This window comes from Muscardinus avellanarius (genome assembly GCF_963383645.1).
Source record: "Muscardinus avellanarius genome assembly, chromosome: 3".
In the NCBI taxonomy this organism is placed as follows: Eukaryota; Metazoa; Chordata; class Mammalia; order Rodentia; family Gliridae; genus Muscardinus; species Muscardinus avellanarius.
This window is the reverse complement of record NC_137788.1, coordinates 110,312,509-110,336,439: the sequence shown is the minus strand read 5'-3', so window position 1 is coordinate 110,336,439 and position 23,931 is coordinate 110,312,509. Positions and strand designations below refer to the sequence as shown.

General features: G+C 55.5%; 1 protein-coding gene across 2 annotated transcripts; it reads right to left on the bottom strand.

Annotated features, from left to right (window-relative positions):
• Nucleotides 1–525: 525 nt before the first annotated feature.
• NECTIN4 (nectin cell adhesion molecule 4) lies at nucleotides 526–20,809 on the bottom strand (the record flags this gene model as incomplete). Of its 2 annotated transcripts, XM_080690473.1 has the most annotated exons (9): nucleotides 526–750; nucleotides 1,066–1,140; nucleotides 1,366–1,441; nucleotides 1,551–1,704; nucleotides 1,815–1,963; nucleotides 3,678–3,798; nucleotides 4,813–5,103; nucleotides 9,395–9,754; nucleotides 20,734–20,809. In XM_080690473.1, 9 exons carry the CDS (start codon nucleotides 20,807–20,809, stop codon nucleotides 526–528), a joined length of 1,527 nt encoding a protein of 508 aa, XP_080546599.1. The 2 variants fall into 2 exon arrangements, with proteins under 2 accessions (XP_080546599.1, XP_080546600.1); XM_080690474.1 differs by lacking the exon at nucleotides 1,066–1,140.
• Between the last annotated feature and the right edge of the window lie 3,122 nt (nucleotides 20,810–23,931).

Genomic DNA, 23,931 nt, shown 5'->3' with positions numbered 1-23,931 from the left:
GAGGACCCCGGGGCGGCTGCTTCACTCTTGCCCGGCGGGGGTGAGGGGTGGGGGGTGGGTCCCAAGTGGCCGGAACCCAGCTCCCCCACTTGAGAGAACAGTTTCTAGCTCCAGCTGTGCCCGCACACCTGGATCCAGCCCACAGTCTCCGCCTCCTGCCTCCAAATTCTGTGTCTTAATACTGCTCTGGGGTCTGAGAACACCTGTGTACTCAGGCTGTCGAGGCCACGCACAGACACAGACACACGCCAAGCATCCCCTGGCACACACATGGCATCCACCCAGCACACACACTCCAGCACTCGCACAGTCACCCGCCACGCACACAAAGAACGCACACACACGCGATGAGCGGTGCTCAGGGGGAGGGACTCGGCCAGTGGGGCCCTCCCCACACACAGAAGGGCTGGAGAAGAAGATGGAGCGGTCGGTGGGGCAGGCGGCGTCTAAGGAGGCCCCCCAGATGAGCCGAAGCCCCCCCGCGTCAGCAGAAGGAGCCAGGCTGAGGAGGGAGGCGGGCCTGGGTCAGACCAGATGCCCCCGCCCGTTGATATAGATGCCGTTGCCCGTGGGCTTGGCCCGCAGGGTCCCGTTCTCCTGAACAAAATGGTTCATGGCTTGTTTGATGCCTTCGTCCCGATCTTCCTCCTCCTCGGGCCGCACGGGGCCTGGAGACAGCAGCTCCGTCTGGGTCTCGATCTCTCTGACCGTGGTCAGCGTGGAGTAGCTGCGGCCTTCCGGCTCTTCACTCTGGAGACCGAGGGCAGAGGAGGCGTCGGGACACGGGGCAGGCCGGCCAGGGGCAGCGGCGCATGGTGGGCCACGGTGGGTCAGGTGAAGCAAGGGCACGGCCGCCCCGGAGGGGGGCCCGGGCGCAATCGGGCACCGGGAAGTGTGTTAGGCATGGGGAGGGGAGACAGGCAGAGAGCCAAGGTCTAGGCTGTGGGTCTGTGGGATCCAGGACCGAGGAGAGGGGCTGGTCTGGGGGCTGCGAATGCGCCCCACCTGGGGCCAGCAAGGGGCCTAGGACAGTGTTGGGGACACCGGTGGGGCCGGGGGCCTCACCATCACAGAACAGCTACTGTTGTCCTTGAGAGTATCAGAGTAGCCCTCGGCTCTCAGCCCTACACTCTCCTCGGGCTGTGGGGTTAGAACAGAGCTCAGCCTCCTCCCTCCGCCTTCCCCATCCCACAGGTCTCCCCCTGACACACGAACATCCCACCGCCACCCCTGACACCCCTGGCCAGGGCCGAGGGGGCCTTCCCAGGAGTCCCAGCAGCCCCCAAGCCGCGATGCCCACCCTGGGTGCACAGCGCCCAGGCCGTGCAGCCATGCCCACAAGGCACCCTGCCTGGGCACACACACCTGGCTCCGAGGGTCCGGGTGATGGGAATGCAGCCTGCGGATGGAGTTCTCCCTGGTCAGGGTCAGCTCCTCCTCACTGAGAAAGAGACCTCGTCAGAAGCCAGGGACAGCACCCGTGGGCTGCGTGGTCCAGGCCTGCCTCCCGCCCAGCCCACCTTTGGGCTTCCCCAGCGGCCAGCACTCACTATTTCTGGGTCATCTGCTGGGCCTTGCGCCGATGGTATCGGGACATGAGCAGCACGACCACCACCAGCAGGCAGAACAGGAGGGCAGCGATCACCCCCACCACCACCACCGAGGCCGACACCAGGTCCACCGGCTTCCCCGGCTCCTGCGGGTCTGCTGGAGACAGGCCGGGCCCCAGTGCCCCAGCTCACAAACCGCCCGGCGCCTCCTCTCCACCCTGGCCGGGCCTGGGTCCCCTACTGCCCCCCGCTCCTCCTGCTTACCAAGAACAGCCACAGTGACCTGGGAGGCCCTGGAGGACAGCGTGTTGCTAACGTGGCACACGTAGACGCCGCTGTGCTGAGTGGTCAGCGCGGGGAAGCCCAGGGTGTCCCCCTCCACGCGGATCCCACTGGGCAGAGGCCCGTTGAGCCTGGAGGACAGGGGCCCTGAAGGGGGTGCCGGCTAGGCCTGGAGCTGCCCCGCGACATGCCAGGGCGGCTCCCCATCCCATGACGTCACCTGGAACCGCTGTTCCCACGGTGCCCCGCCTCCCCCAGGCAGGTCCAGGCAGACCCGGACACTCCACGTGCTTGGGAGATCCGGCGGGTGCCATGCCGCACCCCCGTGGTGCAGGTGACCCCGGGGGGACCAGGCACAGGTGCTCTCAAGCCCACACCGCCGTATTCTCTACTCCTGGCTGCGCTCGTAGGTACTGGGAAAATATAGGTGCTCCAAGCCCCTCCCATTCCATGGCCAGACTCAGAAACTTAGCCCCAGGCACAAGTCTCTCTCAGGGCCCACAAGCCCACACGTGAGAACATGCCTGTCATGGGCTCACACACATGTGCGTGCAACTCCTCCCTGGTTCTCTGGACATCCCAGACCCCGGGAAAAGCCAATCACTCTGCAGGGAATGGAGTAAGGAAGGGAGGTGGGCACTTAATACTATGCTACATTTTACAATCGAAAAGTTAAGAAGGTGCCCTGCGTGGTGGTGCATGCTTGGAATCCCAGCATTCAGGAGGCTGAGACAGGAGGATCACAGGTTTGAGGACAGCCACAGCTACTTAGTGAGGCCCTTCGCAACTCAGTGAGATCCTGTTTCAAAATAAAGAAAAAAAAAATAGGTCTGGGGATGTAGCTCAGAGGTTGAATGCCCCTGGGTTCCATCCCCAGTACCACAAAATAAAATAAAATAAAGAATAAAACCCAGGCATGGTGGCCCGAGCTTGGGAGGCGGAGACAGGAGGATCGCGCAGGTTCGAAGCCAGCCTCACTGGCTTAAGAGACCCTGTTTCTAAATAAAAGTATAAAATAGATCTGGGAGTGTAGCCCGGAGGTAGAAGGGTTCCATCCCCAGTACCACCAAAAATAAAAAATAAAAAAATAAAAAATAAAAAAATAAAAAATAGGGCCATACCCAGTATCATAAAATAGTAGTAGTAGTAGTAGTAGTAGTAGTAATAATAATAATAATAATAATAATAATAATAATAATAAAGAATTAAAAATAAGGCTGGGGATGTAGCTCAGAGGTAGAATACCCCTGGGTTTCATCCACAGTACCACAAAATAAATAAATAAATAAATAAATAAATAAATAAATAAAGTTAGGAGGTAAAGCCAAGAACCTCTCAGTCTAGTCCCTGCCAGTGGGAGTGTATACGATTAATAATTTTTGGTGACCATGCATGCTGGGTTTTTTTTTGTTGTTGTTTGTTTGTTTTTGTCCTGGGGATTTGGTACCAGGGGCATTCTATCTCCAAGCTTAACCCACCCCCCAAGCCATTATTATTTTGAAGTAGGATCTAAGTTGCTGAGGGTCTGGCTGAGTTACTGAGTCTGGCCTCAAAGCTAAACTTATTCTGCCTCAGCTCCCAAGTACCAGGTTTACAGGCGGGTGCCACGCACCCAGTTGACCACGCGGGTCCTTGCGCTGATCTGAACGTGTACCCACTTTACCTGGAGTAGTTCAGAACATCTAGTCTCAGCCCCCCAGTGAGCTCATCCAGTGCCTGGCCCCAGGCCCCGCCCTCCAGGTCTAGGCCCCGCCCCGCCCCGGCCCACCCGCCAGATCTAGGCCCCGCCCTCAAGCGCAGGCCCCGCCCCGGCCCGGCCCCGCCCTCCGGGGCCTCGGCTCTCACCGTGTCCAGTTGTAGGAGGGCGGGGGCTGCCCTTCGCTCAGGCACTTGAGCGTCGCTCCTTCTCTGCCCACGTGCCACAGCTTCTGGTCCTCGAGCCCCCTCACGGAGGCCTCGGCGAGGACTGGGAGAGACGGGAGGAGAGGCAGGGCGCCCTTAGTCCTGGGGCGCCCTGCGTTCTCCCCCTAGTCTTCTCGGCGGCCCGGCCCGCGTGAGCGCAGTGGTCAGGGCAGCGACATCCCCGCTTCTCCCGACCCGCTGTGGTGCAAACCCTGGACTGGTCACCTGCTCAGCAAACAGTCCGACAGGTGGTGTGTTTATCTGTACCGAGCACTTGTGGAAGACCTAGTCTGTGCCAGGAGCTGGGTCCTTTTCCCCCAGAAGCTGAGCCCACCGCTGGGAGGAGCCTCTGCTCGTCCTGAGCCGCCCCTGCCTGGGCTCAGAGATGCTTTTGCTCCGCGGTTGCTAATTCTCACCCAAATCCTATCACATGGGGATAATTACACTCTTTTCGCTGATGAAGAAAGCGAAGCCTAACGAGATTAAGTAACCGCTGGCAGGCAGCAGCAGGAGGCCTGTCCTGAGTCCCTCTGTCTCCAAACCTAAAACGTCTATTTGGCAAAGTGTGTATTTCGTTCGCCGTTTCCATTGGCAACTCTACGTTTTCATGTTTATATTTGACTGAGCGCCGTGAAGCAAGGCCGTTTGCTCCATACAGATACGGAGGCAGAAGCTCAGAGTGACCTTACTGAAGCCATCAGGGATTGGGCCCCCGTCCTCTGCTTTATTTATTTATTATTTATTTTGCAGTACTGGGGATGGAACCCAGGGGCATTCGACCTCCGAGCTACACCCCCTGCCCTATTTTTTATTCTTTATTTTGAAACAGGGTCTCACTGAGTTGCAGAGGGCCCCACTAAGCAGTAGCTGAGGCTGTCCTCGAACCGTGATCCTCACGTCTCAGCCTCCTAAATGCTGGGATGACAAGCGTGCGCCACCACGCCCGGCCTGGTCTTCTGCCCCTGGACACACAGTGGCCTCTGGAACCCAGGCTGGCCAGCTGGGTGGGGCTCAGGGTGGCACAGGGTCTCACCAATCCTTGCTGAACTCCTGGGACACCCCCCACCCAGGTACTCACAGGCCACCTGCAGGGTGTGCGTGATCCTCTGGTCCTGGAGCAGGCCGGGGTGAGACACCACGCAGGTGAGTGGCTGCCCGTTCATGCTCCGGCTGGGCACCAGGTGGAACTCGGAGGTGACCGCGGCCGAGCGCGAGTGCTGGAAGGAGCGGCTGGACGTGGTGCCTTTGACCTCGGTGTCCCAGGACACGCTGGGGGCGGGGCTGCCCTCGGCTGTGCAGGAGGCTGCGAGCGTCAGGCCCTGGCCCTCTTCTAGCGGCGGGCCCGGGTTCAGTGAGGGCAGGGGAGGCACTGTGGTGGGGAAGGCAGGGTCACCATGGGCTCCCGCAGGCCGGGGACCAGCGCCGCCCAGTGGCCGGCATGCGCAACTGCAGCGTCAGCCCTGCCCTGCTCTTAATTCACCGACGGGGGCACCAAGTCGGCGGCTGAATTTCAGGTGACTGCCTCTTTCTCCATTCTTTCAGTTGTTTACAATGAGCATGAGCTGTTGTTGTTGCTGTTTTGGGGATAGAATTGAGCCCAGAGGTATTCTACCTGCAAACTACATCCAGCCGTTTTTATTTTGTATTAATTAATTTATATATTTGCGGTACTGGGGGTGGACCCCCAGCCCTATTTTTTATTCTTTATTTTTTTTTTTAATTTAAAAAAAATTTTGGTGGTACTGGGGTTCTTGGAAACCCTTCTACCTTCGGGTTACACTCCCAGACCTATGTGTGTGTGTGTGTGTGTGTGTGTGTGTGTGTGTGTATTTTTTTTTAAACAGGGTCTCTTAAACCAGCGAGGCTGGCTTCGAACCTGCGCGATCCTCCTGTCTCTGCCTCCCAAGTGTGGGGATTGTAAGCGTGTGCCACCATGCCCGGCTTGATTTCTTTATTTTGAAACAGGGTCTCACTGAGTTGCAAAGGGCCTCACTAGGTAGCTGAGGCTGTCCATGAACCATGCATGGGTCCTCCCATCTCAGCCTCCCAAATGCTGGGATTGCATTCGTGAGCCACCATACCCAGCTTTTATTTTCTTTATTTTTATTCTTATCTTTGTGGTACTGAGGGTGGAACCCAGGGGCTTTTCTACCTCTGGGCTATACTCCCAGACCTATTTTATATTTTATTTGGAAACAGGGTCTCACTAAATGGCTGAGAGCCTCACTCAGCAGCTGAGGCTAGCTTCGAACCGGCGCGATCCTCCTGTCTCAGCCTCCCAAGTGCTGGGATGACAAGCATGCGCCACCACGCCCGGCTCTTTTATTTTTATTTTGACACAGAGTCTGGCGAAGTTGATGAGGGTCTTTCTAAACTGCCGAGGCTGGCCTTCGACATGTAATCTTCCTGTTTCAGCCTCCCAAGTACTGGGATCACAAGTGTGCATCACCTCAGGAGAATAGGCCATTTTTATTTTTGAGGTACTGGGGATGGAACCCGGGGCATTTTGCCTCCGGGCTACACCTCCAGCCCTATTTTTTATTTTTTATTTTGAAACAGGGTCTCAGTGCGTTGCAAAGGGCTTCACTAAGTAGCTGAGGTTGCCTGCAAACCCTGATTTTCTGGTCTCCGTTTCCTGAATGCTGGGATTACAAGCATTCGCCACCACGCCCAGCTGCATAGGTCGTTTCTTAAAAACAAAAATAATAACTGGGCGTGGTGGCACACACTTGTAATCACAGTACTTGGGAGGCTGAGACAGGAGGATCGCAGGTCCATGGCCAGCCTCAGCTACTCAGTGAGGCCCTCTGCAACTTAGTGAGACCCTGTTTCAAAATAAAGAATTAAAAAAAAAAATAGGGTTGGGGTGTAGCTTGGAGGTAGAATGCCCCTGGGTTCCATCCCTAGTACCACAAAATATAATAAATAAATAAATAAATAAATAAATAAATAAATAAATAAATAAAATGAAGTAAGTTAAAAGCTAATTTGATAATATCTAATAATACTTATTAAGCACTTACTATGTGTTAACTATTAGGATAAATACTTTACAAACATTATCTCATTTCATTCTGTCAACAAACCAGTGAGGTAGGTATTATTATCTCTATTTTTCAGCTGAGGAAACTTACATCTCAGGAAAGCAAAATGACTTGTTATAGGTCTAGGTCATCAGCTCTTAGGTGACAAAATTTAGATGCACAGGCAGGGGTTTCTACTGCAAGACTGCTAGTGCCTTTTTTTTTTCTTTTCTTTTTTTTCTTTTTTGAAGTGCTGGGATGGAACCCAGGTGCATCCTACTTCTGAGCTACAAACCCACAACCCCAGCCCTGTTTTACTTTTTTATTTGAAAACAGGGTCTCACTGAGTTGCTGAGAGTCTCACTAAATTGCTGAAGCTGGCTTTGAACCTGCAATCTTCCCATCTCAGCCTCTCAAGTACTGGAGTTACAGGCATGGACCTAAATGCCCAGCCCCAGCCCTATTTATTTGTTTATTTATACTGGGGAATGAACCCAGGACACTTCACCGCTGAGCTACATCCCTGGCTCTACTGATTGATTGAGCTACGCCACCAGCCCTATTTTTTATTCTTTATTTTGAAACAGGGTTTCACTGAGTTGCAAAGGGTCTCCCTAAGTAGCTGAGGCTGTCCGCGAACCATGATCCTCCTGTCTCTGCCTCCTTTCAAGCACTGGGATTACAATCCTGTGCCACCACGCCTGGTTTTATCCTTTATTTTGAAATAGAGTCTCACTGAGTTGCAAAGGGCCTCCCTAAGTAGCTGAGGCTGCCCGCAAACCTGTGATCCTCCTGTCTCAGCCTCACAAGTACTGGGATTATAGGTATGCACCCCCATGCCCGGCCTCATGTCCCCATTTTAAAACCATGGAGCCAGGGCTGTGGACATACCATGCATGAGGCCCTGGGTTCCATCCCCAGACCCTCAAAAAAAAAAAAAAATACAAAATCATGGAGCCCAGGATAGGAAGGGACGGCTTGAATTGTGTCTTTGATGAAACTGTGGCAGGAACCAGTAGTAGGTCCTTGACTCTTTTTTTTTTTTTTGTACTGGGGTACTGGGATTAAGTCCAGGGATGTTCTACCTCTGAACTACAACCCCAGCCCTTTCTTTTTTTATTTAAAAACAAGGTCTCCCTAAATTGCTGAGGCTGTCCTCGAACCCGCTACCCTCCTGTCTCAGTCTCCCAAGTGGGACTGCAGGAGAGCCCCACCACGCTAGCTGGCTCCTTGAGATGCCTGAGTTCTGTTGCTTCAGAGGCCAAAAGAAACACAGAGGGAGGCTTCAGGCCTCCAGAAGGAAGATCTCCCTGATAGATACATTCTTCCCCAGCTTTAGGAGTGATTTGGAGATGGATTCTGGATTGGGGGGGATAAATTGGATGTTCCTTCCTAGAGAAACCTCTGCCCCGTGGATACCCCCCTACACCCCACACACAGTGCTGGGGACTGATTTCAGGGCTGCTCTACCACTGAGCTAAACACCCAGCCCTTTTTATATGAGGCTGATCTGAGTGTGGTGGTGCATGCCTGTAACCCCAGTACTTGGGAGGCTGAGACAGGAGGATCCCAAGTTCGAAGTCAGCCTCAGCAACTTAGCGGGGCTCTCAGCAACTTAGTGAGACCTAAAAAAAAAATGAATAAATAAAATAGGAGCTGGATGTGGTGACGCACACTTGTAACACCAGTACTTGGGAGGTGGAGACAGGAAGGATGGCAAGTTTGTGGCCAGCCTCCGCTACTTAGGGAGGCGCTCTGCAACTTAGTGAGACCCTGTTTCAAAATAAAGAATAAAAAAATAGGGCTGGGGGTGTATCTTGGAGGTAGAATGTCCCTGGGTTTTATTCCCAGAACTGCAAAAATAATAAATAAATAAATAAATAAATAAATAAATAAATAAATAAATAATAGGTCTGGGGGTGTAGCTTGGAAGTAGAATGCCCCTGGGTTTTATTCTCAGAACTGCAAAATAAATAAATAAATAATAGGGCTGGGGTTGTAGCTCAGAAGTCGAATACCTAGTACCACTAAACAAACAAACAAACAAACAAACAAACAGGGCTAGGGTTGGGCGCGGTGGTGCACGCTTGTAATCCCCCTGCTTGGGAGGCGGAGACAGGAGGATCGCGTTGGTTCGAAGCCAGCCTCGCTGGCTTAAGAGACCCTGTTTCCAAATAAAGAATAAAAAATAGGGCTGGGAGTGTAGCTCTGAGGTAGAATGCCCCTGGGATCCAGCCCCGGTACCGCAAAAACTTAAATAAATAAATAAATAAATAAACAAATAAATAAATAAAATAGGGCTGAGGGTATGGTCCAGAGATAGAGGCCCCTGGGTTCCACCCCCAGCATCACAATAAGTAAATGAATAAATAAATAAATAAATAAATATAAATAAATAAATAAATGAAATAGGGCTGGGGGTATGGTCCAGAGGTAGAGGCCCCTGGGCTCCACCCCCAGCATCACAATAAGTAAATGAATGAATAGATAAATAAATAAAATGAAATAGGGCTGGGGATACGGTCCAGAGGTCGAGGCCCTGGGTTCCACCCCAGCACCACCAGGAATGAGCTGCCTGCCAGGCTGGCCTGGACGCCGCCCTCCGCGTCCGCCCACGGCCTGGCCCCGGCCACTCACCCAGCACGCGCAGCCGCAGGCGGGCCTGGAAGACGCCGGCCGGGAAGGTGCTGACCCTGCACTCGTACTCGCCCTCGTCGGCCTGCACCGCGTTGCGCAGCAGCACCGAGCCGTCCAGCGGGTCCCGCGGCGCGGGCGGCTGCTCCACGCGGCCCTCGTAGGCCGAGCTCCTGTGCAGCCCGTACTGGGAGTTGAGCAGCGCCAGCTCCCGGGGGCCCTCGCCGGCGTCCACCCGAGCCCAGGCCACCTGCTCCACCTTCTCGTCGGGGTCCCCGCGGTAGACGCAGGGCAGCTTGGCGTCCTGGCCCAGCACCACGGTCACCAGGTCCGCGGTCTCCAGCACACCGGCCGCGCCCCGACCTGCGGGCAGAGGAGAGCGGTGAGGACGCGGCGCCCCGGGCCAGGTCCTGGTGCGCTGGGTGTTCGGCTACTGGCCTCGTTAGATGCACGAAACATCGCTGCCCTAGACTATCAACACGCCTTAGCATTTAACAGATCGTGATCCTCCTGTTTCAGCCTCCCAAATGCTGGGATCCGAGTGTGTGCCAGCACGCCCGGCTTAGACTTTTTTTTTTGGGGGGGGGGCAGGTCTGGACATGGAACCCAGGGGCATTCTACCTCTTAGCAACACCCCCAGCCCTATTTTTTATTCTTTATTTCGAAACAGAGTCTCACAGAGTTGCAAAGGGCCTCACTAAGTAGCTGAGGCTGGCCGCAAACCTGCCCAATCCTCCTGTCTCAGCCTCCCAAATGCTGAGATTACAAGCGTGCCCCACCATGCCCGGTTTATTCTTTAGTTTGAAACAGGGTCTCACTGAATTGCAAAGAGCTTCACTAAGTAGCTGAGGCTGTCTGCAAACCGTGACCCTCCAGTCTCAGCCTCCCAAATGCTGGGATTACAAGCGTGCACCGCTATGCCCTGCTTTAATTTATATTTTTATTCTTTTTTGTGTGTGTGGTTATTGGACATTGAACCCAGGGGCATTCGACCTCCAAGGACACAGAGCCCCAAGAAGAGGACCTGCACAACTATTGATGGCAGATGCTCACCCGCCTCGTGTAGCCTAGGATGGTGCCCTGAGTGTGTGATGGGTGGGGGCTGCAAGGGGCCAGAGCCCCAGCCCCTGCCCTTGGGGACATGGATTTGCTGTGCTCAGAAACTAGAGGCCCTGGACAAACTCCCTAGAGAGGCCCAACTTGCCACCGTGAAAGCCTTCAGCTTGGCACCCAGAGCCACTGCCGTAGGGGCCTGGGACCCGGCGCAGGCAGTAGGGTCTTCCCCTTCAAAACATTCTTTTCGTGGCTGAAAGATGGGAGACCTGGCTTCCCAGAGTGCAGGAGGTATTGCATGTGGTAGGAAAGGCATGATCCCAAGCTCAGGGGCAGGAAGGAGCCTGCCTGAAGACAGGGGCCCAGGTCCAAGACCCAGAGATGTAGGGTCAGGTAGACAGCAACCGAACGGGGAGCCACGACCAGAAGACAGGCATGGACGCTGGAGTTCCACACATAGGCTGGGAGTGCTGGGAGGCTCTCGGGGACTTTCGGGGACCTTGGAATCAGAGATGGATCCATGTAGATTCCTCTCCTTCTCTCCTCCTCCTCCTCCTCCTCCTCCTCCTCCTCCTCCTCCTTTTCCTCCTCCTCCTCCTTCCTGGGGCTGGAACCCAGGGGCATTCTATCTCCAAGCTACACCCCCAGCCCTATTTTTTATTCTTTATTTTGAAATAGGATCTCACTGAGTTGCAGAGGGCCTCACTAAGTAGCTGAGGCTGGCCGCAAACTGTAATCCTCCTGTCTCAGCCTCCCAAGAACTGGGATTACAAGGGTGCTACCCCCATGCCCAGCTTCCTATTTTATTTTTATTTTGAAGCAGGGTCTTGTTCAACTGCTGAGGGTCTTGCTAAGTTGCTGAGGCTGGCCTTGAACCTGAGATCCTCCTGTCTCGGCTTTTCCAGTGTCACAACTATAGGTATGAGCCACCATACCTGGCTAAGAAATAAAAACAAATTTTTAGAATTTTATTATTTTAAGCCGGGCGTGGTGGCGCACGGTTGTAATCCCCGCGCTTGGGAGGGGGAGACAGGAGGATCGCGCAGTTTCAAAGCCACCTTGCTGGCTTAAGAGACCCTGTTTCCAAATAAAAATATAAAAAATAGGTCTGGGAGTATAGCCTGGAAGTAGAAGGGCTTCCAGGAACCCCAGTATCACACACACATACACACACACACAAAAAGAATTTTATTATTTTAGGCCAGGCATGGTGGCTCACACCGTAATTCCAGTACTTGAGAGACTGAGACAGGAGGATTGCAGGTTTGAAGCCAACCTCAGCAACTCAGTGAGGCTCACATCAACTTCAGTGAGACCCCTGTTTCCAAATAGAAAATAAAAGATATTGCTGGGGGTGTAGCTCAGAGGTAGAACACCCCTGGATTCAATCCCCAGCACCACACACACACACACACACACACACACACACACACACCAATAAATAAATAAATAAAATTTTTAATGACTTTCCTATACTGGGGATCGAACCCAGGGCCTCATGTATTTAAGCAAGCTCTGTACCACTGTGCTACAATACCAACCCCAAATATCCTTAGGGCAATAAGGTTATACATTTGGGAAAAAAATATATTTAAACCAGGTATGCTGGTGCAGGTCTTTAATCCTGGCAACCGGGAAGCTGAATCAGGAGGATCGTAGGTTTGAGGCCAGCCTCAGCAACTTAGTCAGACCCTCAGCAATCTGTTTCAAAATTCATTAAAAAAAAAAAAAAAACAAAAAGATGTAAACTTGTGTCAAATAGGAGCCATCCCTACCCCTGGGGGCCCGAGGTCTGCTCTGGAGGAAGAGCTGTGTGTGGCCATGGGGCCTCTGACTTCATGCCCGCAGAGCTTCGGGAGTTCAATAGGGTTAGGAGGGGGACCAAGAAAGGACGGAGGCGGTAACAAGGTGGCTGGTTCCTGGTGTGTGCCCAGAAGGGTGGGGTGGGCGGGGCCGGGTCGCCCAGGACCTCCCATGAGCGAAGGAATTCAGACTAGTCAGGCAGAGCTGGGAGCCGCCAGGGTTCCTTAGCCAGCGGGCGCTGATGTTTGGTGTGGTCAGAGGGCTGTCCGGCTAGACAGGACGCTCACCCAAAGGCTGCGCCGTAGCCCTGGCATGGTGGAGCCAGGCAAGGAGGTGGGGAAAGAAAGAAAGACAACCCAAGGTCCAGGATGGCTGGCCTGGGTCCAGGGAAGAGAGAAATGTGAGAGTCGGGGGCTCAGAACCAGGGGTTGGGCAGGTGCGGGCGCTCTGGGGCCAAGGGCTCCTGGCAGCTCCGTGCCCTGCCTGGAATGTCCTCTCCCCACGGTGACCTACTCACCGCCGCTGGGAGAACTCTTACTCATGCCCCAAAACCCACAGAGGCATCGCTTCCTCCAGCCCCGGGCGGCCGGCCTGCTCGCCACACACCCGTGTTTACCCCCCTCGGAGCACCCCTCCTGCCGCCTGGATGTGCTGTGTTCTAGTCTGTCTCAGCCTAGCTCTATCAGAACAGAAACTGGGTCACACGTCAGGGATGCTTTTTGGTTTGTGACTGGCGCTCAGTGGTGTGTGTCCCCATTCCTGCCATATAATCTGATGAAAGTTGGTGACTTTCTGACTGACTGAGGGAATGAATGAATGAGGGAATGGGGGAGTGGATGAGTGAGAGAGACAGGCAAAAGAGGAAAAGGCGTGGTGGGGCACGCTTGTAATCCCAGCATTCGGGAGGCTGAGACAGGGGGATCGCGGTTCCCCTCCAGCCTCAGCTATTTAGTGAGGCCCTTTGCAACTCAGTGAGATCCTGTTTCAAAATAAAGAATAAAAAATAGGGCTGGGGGATGGAGCTCGAAGATAGAATGCCCCTGGGTTCCATCCCCAGTACCACAAGAAAGAGAGAGAAAGAAAGAAAGAAAGAAAGAAAGAAAGAAAGAAAGAAAGAAAAGAAAAAATTGGGCTGGGGGTATTGCTCAGAGGTAGAATGCCCCTGGCTTCTATTCCTAGTACCACAAAATAATAATAATAATAATAATAATAATAATAATAATAATAATAAAATAATGAAAATAGACTAAAAACTAGGGCTGGAGGTGTAGCTCAGAGGTAGGATGCCCTGGGTTCCATCCCCAGTACCGCAAAAAAAGAAAAAAGAAGAAGAAAAAGGAGTGAGCGGGCGGGGCGCGTTGGCTATTTGAGTTCACCTGTGGACTGGGCGGAGGAAGAAAGGAGGGATGGAGGGAGGCAGGCGTGAGAGAGAACGTGGGTCGCCCGGGGCCCGAGCACTCCGTGGGGCGGAGGAAGGGGTCCCGCAGCCCTGCTGGCCGGAGGAGAGGAAGGGAGGATGCTGCGGGCAGCAGGGAGGGCCTGAGCAGACAGGACAGACTTGCAGGGTCAGATACCAGGGCCCTGACCTGCCTAAGCTAATGCCGGTCCCACCCAGCCCAGCCTGGGAGTCCAGCTAACCGCCTGCACCCTCCTGGGCACCTCCCCCTGGCACTGGGGAGATCTGGGCTGCCAAAGAGGGGCTGGGGGAGGGCCTGGGACAGGGCTCCCCACCACAGCCTCTGCTTCAAACAGCGGGGTCTGTGCAGGTCCTTGGGGCCCCAAGCCCTGCCCCACGGGGATCCTCTCTAAGGCTCTTTTTATTTTTCCTTTTTTTTTTTTTCAGTACTGGGGATGGAACCCAGGGGCATCCTACCTCTGAGCTATACCCCCAGCACTATTTTTTAGTCTTTCCATTTTTATTTTATTTTATTATTTTTGCTGGGACAATGTCAGGTGGCATACATCTCATCGCCACCCCTGCCCTTGCCAACCGCCTGCCTCCCCCCGCCACGACCTGCCCGTATTTCCCCCCAAGAGTACCTTCTTAGTGTACAGCAGGAATGGGCACCCTGGGCACCCCTGAGTCCCAATCTTCCTGCCCCTACCTCTGGCCAGTCCAAGATCCCCACCTCCAAAAGAGAAGCCCGAGCTTCGGAGAATAAGGAGCTCGGTGATCCAGAAAAGTCCCTCCCAGATGGCCCTCTCGGTCCCAAGTCTAGTATTTGGTAGGAACATTTGAAACAGGGGCAACACAGTCCTCTAGTTGGTGCTGTTCACCCCCTGAGCTGCGAGAGGAGAGGAGAGTTGAGTTTGGGCCTTGAGCTGGGCTCCACAGTCCCGGCTCCCAGGCTGGGGCAGGCCAGGCCTGCCTCCTCCCCCACCCAGTGCCTGCCAGGCGTCAGCATGATGAGGTCACCAGCCCTAAAGAGACACACGGCCTGCCTGGTGAGGTCACCCTGCGGGTGGGTGTGTGGTGGCGAGGCCGGGCCAGGCCCGCGGCCCCTTCTGCTGCAGATGGTTGCCGAGGCCGATGGACTGGGGGCTGCCACTCCTCCTGCCCCCCGCCCCTGCTCCCAGGAGCAGCAGGACGCTGGTCAGGAGCCTGGGTGACTCAGAAGCCGCCACACAGCAGCAGGCCTAGCCGCAGCCCAGCCGCCACCACCTTGCGCAAGGGAGAGAACAGGCCCGACTGGCCAGACGGGATCCCTGCCCTCAGCCTTCCCCCACCCTGGCCGGGCCCCCTCGGGCCTCTCTGGGCCCTGCCCTCTGCGTACCCCGCCCGCCCAGACAGGCCTCCATTCCGGCCCTGGGCCAGCTGGGTGCACCCCCTTGGACCTGGGTCCCCACTCTCTATGTGAGGCCCGGCCTCTGATCTCAGAAGGGGAAACTGAGGCTGGCAGCCCCCCGCCATGGCGGCATCTTTGGGGACGAGATCTTTTCCTTTATGAGGGGTCTTTCTCCATTAGCAATCTCTAGGGGCAACATGGGGGTCCTAGAGCAGGTGTGCGGGGGAGACAGATCGCCTGAGTCCTTTGTGTCTGAATGCGGGGCCTTCGGGCGACGGTCTGGCCAGCCCTCCCAGCGTGCGGGCACGAACTTATGGGGGCTTCACACATATGCACCCCTGTCTTGTCTCCAGGGGCGTGTACGTGCTGATTTTTCTGAGTCCAGAGGGAAGAGCCATGTGTGAGTGTGAGTGTGAACATGTGTAGCTGTGTGTGAACACGCGTAGCTACATGTCAGTGTGTGAACACACATGGATATGTATTAGTGTGTGAACACACATAGCTGTGTGTGTGAACATGCATAGCTGTGTGTCAGTGTGCGAACATGCATAGTTGTGTGTTAGTTTGTGAACATACATACCTATGTATTAGTGTGTGAGTATACGTAGCTGTGTATCTGTTAGTGTATGAACATGCGTAGCTGTCAGTGTGTGTGAGCGTGTACAGCTGTGTTACTGTGTGAATGTGTGTAGCTATGTGTGAGTATGTAGACATACATAGCTATGTGTTAGTATGTTAACAGGCAGAGCTGTGTGTGAGTGTGTGGACAGGGGTAGCTATCTATCTCTGTGTTAACATGTGTAGCTGTGTGTCTCTGTGTGGGAACATATGTGTGAGTGTGTGGACATGTGTAACCGTATCTGTGTGTGGACATAGGTAGCTGTGTGTCAGTGTGTGTGAACTTACATAGCTCTGTGTGAGCGTGTGGGCACGCGTGGCTGTGTGAGCGTGTGGACACGCGTGGCTGCGTGTCCTTGTGCTTGCACTGTTCCACGCATGTCTCATCCTCCGTGTGCACAGTGGGCGGTCCGTCCTGCGGAGCTCTGCACGCCCGTGAGTCCCTCGTCTGGGCTTCCACCCGTCTGTCCGCAGCGGCGGCGGTGCGCCTCTGAGCACGCACGTGTGGAGAGTGGCCGGACCTCCCCACCTCCCCCTGAACTTGAGGCTGCTGGCGGCCTCTGTACTTAGAGGTGAGGTCACCATTCCTGTAAGTGCCTCCCCCAGCAGAACAAAACAAAAGCTCCCCTCCCTCACCCCAGGTTCCCACTGGAGACCGCCCACCGTCCTCACACCCCACACCTCTGGCCCCCCAGGGGGCCTCTCCCTGGGAATCTGTCGGCTCTGTTGCCTGCCGCTGCCACCAGAAAAACCAGCTCCAGCTCCAGGCCCGGGGCAAGGGCTGTCTGGGGGGTTAGGTGAGAAGGGGAGACGTGCCTAGGGCCAGAGGGAGGGTCCTAGCTGCCCAGGGTCTCCGTCCTCATCAACTCCTGCCTCCCCTTCTCCCTGGCATCATCCTTCCAGAGCATGTGGGTAGGAAAAGACTCAAGAGAGCCCCTGCCCTGCATCCAGGATGGGGCATAGGCAACCGTGAGCCCTCTCAGCTTCTGCCCTGGGTGCCAAGGACCCGAGAGCTGCACTCTCCCTCCACCCCCCTCGTTACCCCCATGTCCTAAGTCGCCGGCTTAGCAAGAGCTTCCCAACCGGGCACAGCGCCCACCGCAGATTAGTCTGGGGAGGGGGGCGTTGGATCACAGGGGAGAGGCGGCCAATGGGGAGGACAGGCCTGGAGGCAGCCGGCTCGGGCCCAGACACAGCTCCCAGCACAGGTAAGTCCCCTAAACCCCCGGAGCCAGAGTCTGAGCCCCGAGCTCACCGCAGTGGCGCACGTGGGTGGGAGACCCAGAACTCGGCTGCTCCCAGACTCCTGTGGTCCCAGTCCCCTCCCAGCCCTGCCCCACCCCAGTTTACAGCTTCTACCCCAGCTCTTGAGATGTGTGGGGTGTCTGGGAAGAGCTCCCGGAGGTCTGAGGAGCCTCCTAGGGTCTTGCCCCAGGAACCAGTGAGCTCCCCGTTCTGTTTCCAAATCCAGACCCCGGTGGTCAGGACGGTAGGTCTGGGGACCTGGGAGCCTGGCCTTCTCCCCTCGAGGCTGTGGTCCAGGAGATGGGACAGAGACTGTTGACACTCCTTGCCCTGCCTCTGCTCAGGGCCTGGGGTCCCTTGGCCAGGGCTCTTGACACCAGGGTGGAGCCAGGTCACCGGGGCCAGGTCTCCCCAGACCTGCCAGTTCTCAGCACTTGGGCGGAGCACGCCTCCCTGCTGGTTTCTCTGGGTTTTCTGTAAATAGGGGTAGGAGAGTGAAGTTGGGGCTCCTCCCTTTCTAGGAAACCAACCTCAGACTACAAGCTGATCCTCCGCTCTGGAGCCTGAGCCGGGGATTTAGGGGCCTGCAGCCCCTCTGGTCCAGCAGGTTCACGGCCAGGACCTCTTGAGAGGTGCCTGGCAAGTTTGGGCCCCTAAGCTTCAGGGCATGAGACGGGGAGGGAGGAGAGAGGGTGGGAGGAGGGAGGGGACCTCACCCGGAAACTCATCCCATTAAGGAGAGACAAAGAACTGTGGTGTTGGGGTGCCTCCCAAGCCTGGGCTCCCCTCCCTGGCAGGGTGGGGCAGGGCCCTGGGGCTCAGAGCGCTGATGGCCCAGGAGTGGGGGGGGGGTGGGCACAGGGCCGGGAAGGCAGGATCCCACGGAAGAGTCCCTGTCCTCAGTCACAGCCAGGTGGGTCAACTTCTAATGTCCCAACACCTTCTTTACCCCCGGGTGGGATAACCCCAGAGTCAGCACTTCAGAGCGGGATGGTCTGGAGAGACCAGCTCTCGGGGTCTATTGGGAGTCTTAAGTTGCTCCGGATCACCTAGCAAATTAATAGCAGAAATGGGATCCTGACTCTCCAGTCAGGGATTTATCAGTCATGAGAGAGCCCAGGCTCTGCGGCCACCAAGAAGAGGAGAAGACGCAGCGGGGCGGTGGTAGAGGGACATCTGCCTGTTCTGCATGGGGCGGGGGGGCCGGTGTGTGGGGCCCTTGAGGTACCTCTATCTCTGCATGGGGCCAAGCAACCGCCCAGTGGGGTCTTCCTAGGAACCTGCTTCCTGGGCGGCCCTGGAGCCAGGCTCTCTACCTTCTGCAGCTGGTCCTAACTAGAAGGGCTTTACCCCTTCCCTGGGCTCCTTCCTCTTCCAAAGAATAGTCTGCAGCTGGGTGAGGTCGTGCATGCCTGTAATCCAGCCACTCAGGAGGCTGGGGAAGAAGGACCACAAGTTCCAAGCCAACCTCATTGACTAAGCAAGACCCTGGCTTAAAATGAGACATGAAAGTCAGGTACAGAGGTGCATACTTGTAATCCCAATATTTGGGAGGCTGAGACAGGAGGATTGCAGGTTTGAGGCTAGCCTCAGCAACTCTGTGAAGCCCTCGGCAAGTTAGTGAGACCCCGTTTCAAACTAAAAAATAAAAAAAATAAAAAATAAAACTGGGAGTGTAGCTCAGAGGTAGAACTTCCCTGGGTCCAAACCCCAAAACCACCAAATCAAACCAAACAGATCATAAAAAGGGGTAGGTCACAGCTCTAGGATAGAATACCGGAGTTTCAATCCCCCCCCAAAAAAGCAAAAGAGCTAGGCATGGGGGCGCACGCTTGTAACCCCAGCATTTGGGAGGCTGAGACAGGAGGCTTGAGGTTCGCGGACAGCCTCAGCTACTACTTAGTGAGGCCCTTTGCAACACAACACAGTGAGACCCCATTTCAAAATAAAGAATAAAAATAGGGCAGGGGGTGTGGCTGGGAGGTAGAATGTACCTGGGTTCCATCCCCAGACCCACAAAAAAAAAAAAAAAAAAAAGAAAAAATCAAGCCGGGCGTGGTGGCGCTCACTTGCAATCCCAGTACTTGGGAGGCTGAGACAGAAGGATTCAAGTTCACCGACAGCCTCAGCTACTTAGTGAGGCCCTCTGCAACTTGGTGAAACCCTGTTTCAAAATAAAAAATTAAAAAAAAATAGGGCAGGGGGTGTAGCTGGAGGTAGAATGTCCCTGGGTTCCATCTGCAGTACCGCAAAAAAAAAAAAAAAAAAAAGTCACAAAGCTGGAGGGTGGGATCGGGATCGCATCTTAACGGAGGCCGCGGTGTCCCTCGGTTACACTCATCCTGCGCTGCTCAGCCGACTTCAGTGAACCAGGAGTCAGGAGCCTGGACACTGAGCCTGGCTATGTTACTAGCGCCGGGGAATCTTGCAGGTCTCATTTGTGCAGTGAGGGAATTGGAGTGGGGAGCCCTTTGATCCCTTCCCAGTCCTGAGACAGCAAGACTCCAAGGTCCGGGGGTGAGTAGATCCTACAGGAAAGGGCCTGCTGGAGGCTCCCCAGCCCAGCGGCCAGCCCCGCCCTCTCGGCCCAAGCAAGTGATTCCATCGTCCCCTGGAAGATGGGAATCAAGGCCGAGCCAGGATGATGGCGGGAGGGAGCTTGCTATCCTGAGATGGGAGGCGGGGCCACTGACCCCTGAAGACCCGCCGGTCCAGCCACCCAGGCCCTGGTCTCCAGAGAGCCTCCACTGAGCACGGGGAGCCTCAAACAGGTGCAGGGAGACCATGGAGACCCCGGCACTGCTCCTGGGGCTAAGGGTCCCATTGTCCTTTCCAGATAGGGCTTGGCTGTCCAGGAGAGACTGCTCTGGGAAGTCCAGGGTGTCCACCATTGCTGCCCCGCCCCCGGCTCTGAAGGTTGTAGCTGTCTATCTTCTCCATACACCTCACAGAGACAGGGAACCAGGAGATGTGTAAAGCATCTGAGAAAACGGGGGACAGGAGATGAACAAAGGACACCACACCCCAACTCTTTTTTTTTTTTTTTTTGGTGGTACTGGGGATGGAACCCAGGGGCATTCTACTTCCAAGCGACACCCCCAGCCCTACTATTTTTTGTTTTTATTTTTGAAACCGGGTCTCACTGAGTTGCAGAGGGCCTCACTAAGTAGCTGAGGCTGTCTGCGAGCCACGATCCTCCTGCCTCAGCCTCCTGAATTCTGGGATTACAAGCGTGCGCCACCGCACCCAGCTCCCATATCCCATCTCTAAGGCCTCCTGACCCTTGACCCTGGCCCTCTAAAACACCTCTCGACATCACGGCACCTAACTGTAGGTGTGCCCAGGGAAAGAGAGGGCCCGGATAAAGAGGGGTTCTCAGCTCCCTCGGAGCCTCCGCAGGTGCCCGAGTCCTGGTACCTCCAATGTGGGGGGAGAAGGAAATGGCCAGCCCACTCCCTGAACCCAGGCTTCCCGAAGCTGATGACTGCTGGGCCAGCTCAGCCCTGAGTCAGCCGGCTCTGTGGCAGCTCTGGAGGCCAGGGTCTGGGCTGGGGAGGCAATCCAGGGCTGCGCAGGGTCCTCACCCTGCACCAAGTCACATCCATCCCCCGTGAGATACCCTGGGCCTAGGCAAGGCTTTGACAGAGGAGGCTGAGGCCCCCAGACACAGTGACAGACCTGGAGGACTGTGAGGGACCTGGAGAGGAAGAGCCGCCCACACTTTTCTGGGGGCGCTGTCGGCAGCCGGGGGTGGGAGAGAGCCCGCTCCTCCGTCCAGGGAAAGTGATGTTTGTGCGTGCGTGTCTGTGTCCGGCTGGGGCCAGAAGGAGGTCCTACCTGTAAATGCCGTCAGGAGCAGCAGGAGCAGCCAGGCTTCAGGGCCCCACATCTCGGCTCCCAGGGACGGGGGCATGGGTTGGGAGGCGGACCTGCCCAGCGCGGTTGAAGTTCCCAGCGCAGTTGAGTTCTCCCTGGGAGCCGGCTCTAAAGCAGGCTGGCACCAACCCAGAGGCAGGGAGCCAGCACGAGGTCCCCAGGCACCAGCGCCGTGGCCCCTGGGTCTCTGCTAGGGCACCTGGTCCCGTGCTCCCTGCCCGCCCGGCTGGCCGTGGCTACCCCCAAGGAGCCACGATCCGGAGCTTAGAGCTCCCCAGAGCTGCTTCCCACGCCGCCGTGGCCAACGACGACGACGGCAGAAACCTAGGAACCTGCTTAGCAGGTCAGAACAGGTGTCTCCGGGGGCCGGGCCTGGCTCAGAGACGCAGCCGCCGCCCCCACGGCCTGGGCTAGCTAATGGGCGCCAGCCAGGGAGGGAAGGAGGGAAGGACCTGGGTGGGGCGGTGGGATCCCATCCTTGGCTCCTCCGGCTTCCCCTGCAAGTGCGTGGAAGGGGCTACGGAGGAAGAGGCAAAGGCGGGGGGCAGGGAGACCAGGGCATCTCCAAGAGGAGGCACAGACCAAGATGGAATGGGGGGGCCAGGTCCTGTGGGTGAAAGGGTCCGAGCCTCACACCCTAGCCAGGCTCGCTGCCTCCTGGACACCTCCTGGAGAGCTCAGCCCTGGAGCCACAAAATCAGAGAAGGCCCAGGCCCAGGAGGCTCCTGGCGGGCTGGGCCCTGCACTCCATCCTGTAGAGGCCCAGAGAGGCAGAGGGAGTTGGCAGAAGACACACAGCTTGGTACTGCGGTTGCTCTGGCCTCTAGCCCTGGGTCAGGAAGCCGGCTCGCAGACCCCTGAGAGCCAGGCCCAGTGGGCACACCCAGTGACCCCAGGGGCTCAGGAGGCAGAGGCAGGAGGATCACCATCCCAGGCCAGCGGCCCACCTCAGAGACACCGTGTCTCAAAATGAAAAATAAAAGGGACTGGGGGTGTGGTTCTGGGTAGAGCACTCCTGTGTTAAATCCCCAGTAGAAGTGCAGGTCTCTGGCTTCCCTGCACGGCAGGCAGCGGGGCCGCCCTGCAGATTCCTGGCTCCCGCTCGGCTCCCTCAGCGCCCGCCCGCACCTGGCCACCAGGGCACCATCCCCAGGACCCACAGCACATCCGCAGGACTTGAGTGGAAGGAAACTCTGCCGTCTCCATAGCTATTTTTCATTGTTGTTGTTTCTGGTCCTGGGGATGGAAGCCAGGGGCGCTCTACCACTGAACCACACCCAGCCCTGTATTATTTATTTATTTATTTATTTATTTAGACAGGATCTCACTCAGCAGGCTGCATTTGAACTCATGATCCTCCTGCCTCAGCCTTCTGAGTCGCTGAGATTCCAAGGTGTGCACCCCACCCCAGCCAGTTTCCCATCTTACCCCAAGGGTGTGGGGAAGTCACAGGCCTGGACTCCACAGGGACAAACTTGATTCCACTGTCCCTGCATTCTGTAAATATGAGGACACTTGCCTGACCACGTCTTTATATTTTTTTTGTGTGTGTGTGTGTGGTGCTGGGGATGGAACCCAGGGACGTTCTACCTCTGAGCTACACCTCCAGCCCTATTTTTTATTCTTTATATGGAAACAGGGCCTCACTAAGTAGCTGAGGCTGGCCACGAACCATGATCCTCCTGTCTCAGCCTCTCTAACGCTGGGATTACAAGCGTGTGCCACCACGCCCGGCATACAGATATATTTATGTCTTTACGTTTTTTGAATGTATAAAAGTGACCACCAGCCAGGTGCAGTGGTACATGTTTATAATCTCAGAGGATCACAGGTTCAAGGCCAAACTTTGGATTCTCCTACCTCGGCCTTCCAAGTACTGTGATTATAAGCATGCACCATCACACCAAAGTGTGAGACCATTTCAAAAAATAAATAAAATCCAGGCGTGGTGGTGCACACCTGTAATCCTAGTACTAGGGAAGCAGAGACAGGAGGATTCCAGGTTTAAAGTTAGTCTCAGCAACTTAGTGAGACCCTCAGCAAGTCAGTGAGACCTGTTTCAAAATAAAATAACAATAGTCAGGTGTGGTGGTGCACGCTTGTAATCCCAGTACTTGGGAGGCTGAGACAAGAGGATCGCAGGTTTGCTTACTTAGCGCAACCCTCTGCAACTTAGTGAGACCCTGTTTCAAAATAAAGAATAAAAAATAGGGCTAGAGGTGGCGATCAGAGGTAGAATGCCCCTGGGTTCCACCCCCAGTAACACACACACACACACACACACACACACACACACACACACAGACACACACGTACGTGTGCACACACAGCAGTAAGGGGGAGGTATTATTTCAAGTAAAATACTTTTCATCCCTGCCCCACCAACTCTATTCAGCAAATCACTTTTATTTTCATTTTATTCCTTTATTTTTTGTGGGTCTGGGGATGGAACCCAGGGGCATTTGACCTCTGAGCTAAACCCCCAGCCCTACTTTTTATTCTTTATTTGGAAACAGGGTCTCACTGAGTTGCAGAGGGCCCCACTAAGTAGCTGAGGCTGTCCTCGAACCTCGATCCTCCTGTCTCAGCCTCCCGAAGGCTGGGATTGCAAGCGTGCACCACCACGCCCGGCTTCACTCTTATGTTCTGAGGGGGAGGATGGAGCCTTGCACATGCAAGCGCTTACCACTGAGCTGCACCCCCAAGTCTTACTCATCTCCCAAAACTGACCTCAAGTGCCACATCCCCGGGATGCCCCTCGGCTCCTCACGCCCTAAATTAATCTCTCGCTCCCCTATCCCTCCTCATCCCTGCTGGTCCCTTTATTATAGCCTGTGCGCTCATAATTTGTGCCCGTCTTATCTCCCCGACTAAATTGTAAGCTTTGGTTAGGGAAACACCGGCCGAGGCCGGCTGTGTGCCAGCAGTTCAGGAACTGTGTCCAGTGGAGGGGCAGGGTGGGCGCTGCAGTCTGTGGCCACCTTGAAAGCCAGGCTGGTTCTATAACCTTGTCTGGGTCATCCACGCTTGGGCAGTTCCCAGTGCCTGATGGGAAAGAGTGTATTTGTTTTGTTTTTTGTTTTTGTTTGTGTGTTTTTGCAGTACCGGCTTTCTACCTCCAAGCTACATCTTCAGCCCTATTTTATTTTTTATTCGGAA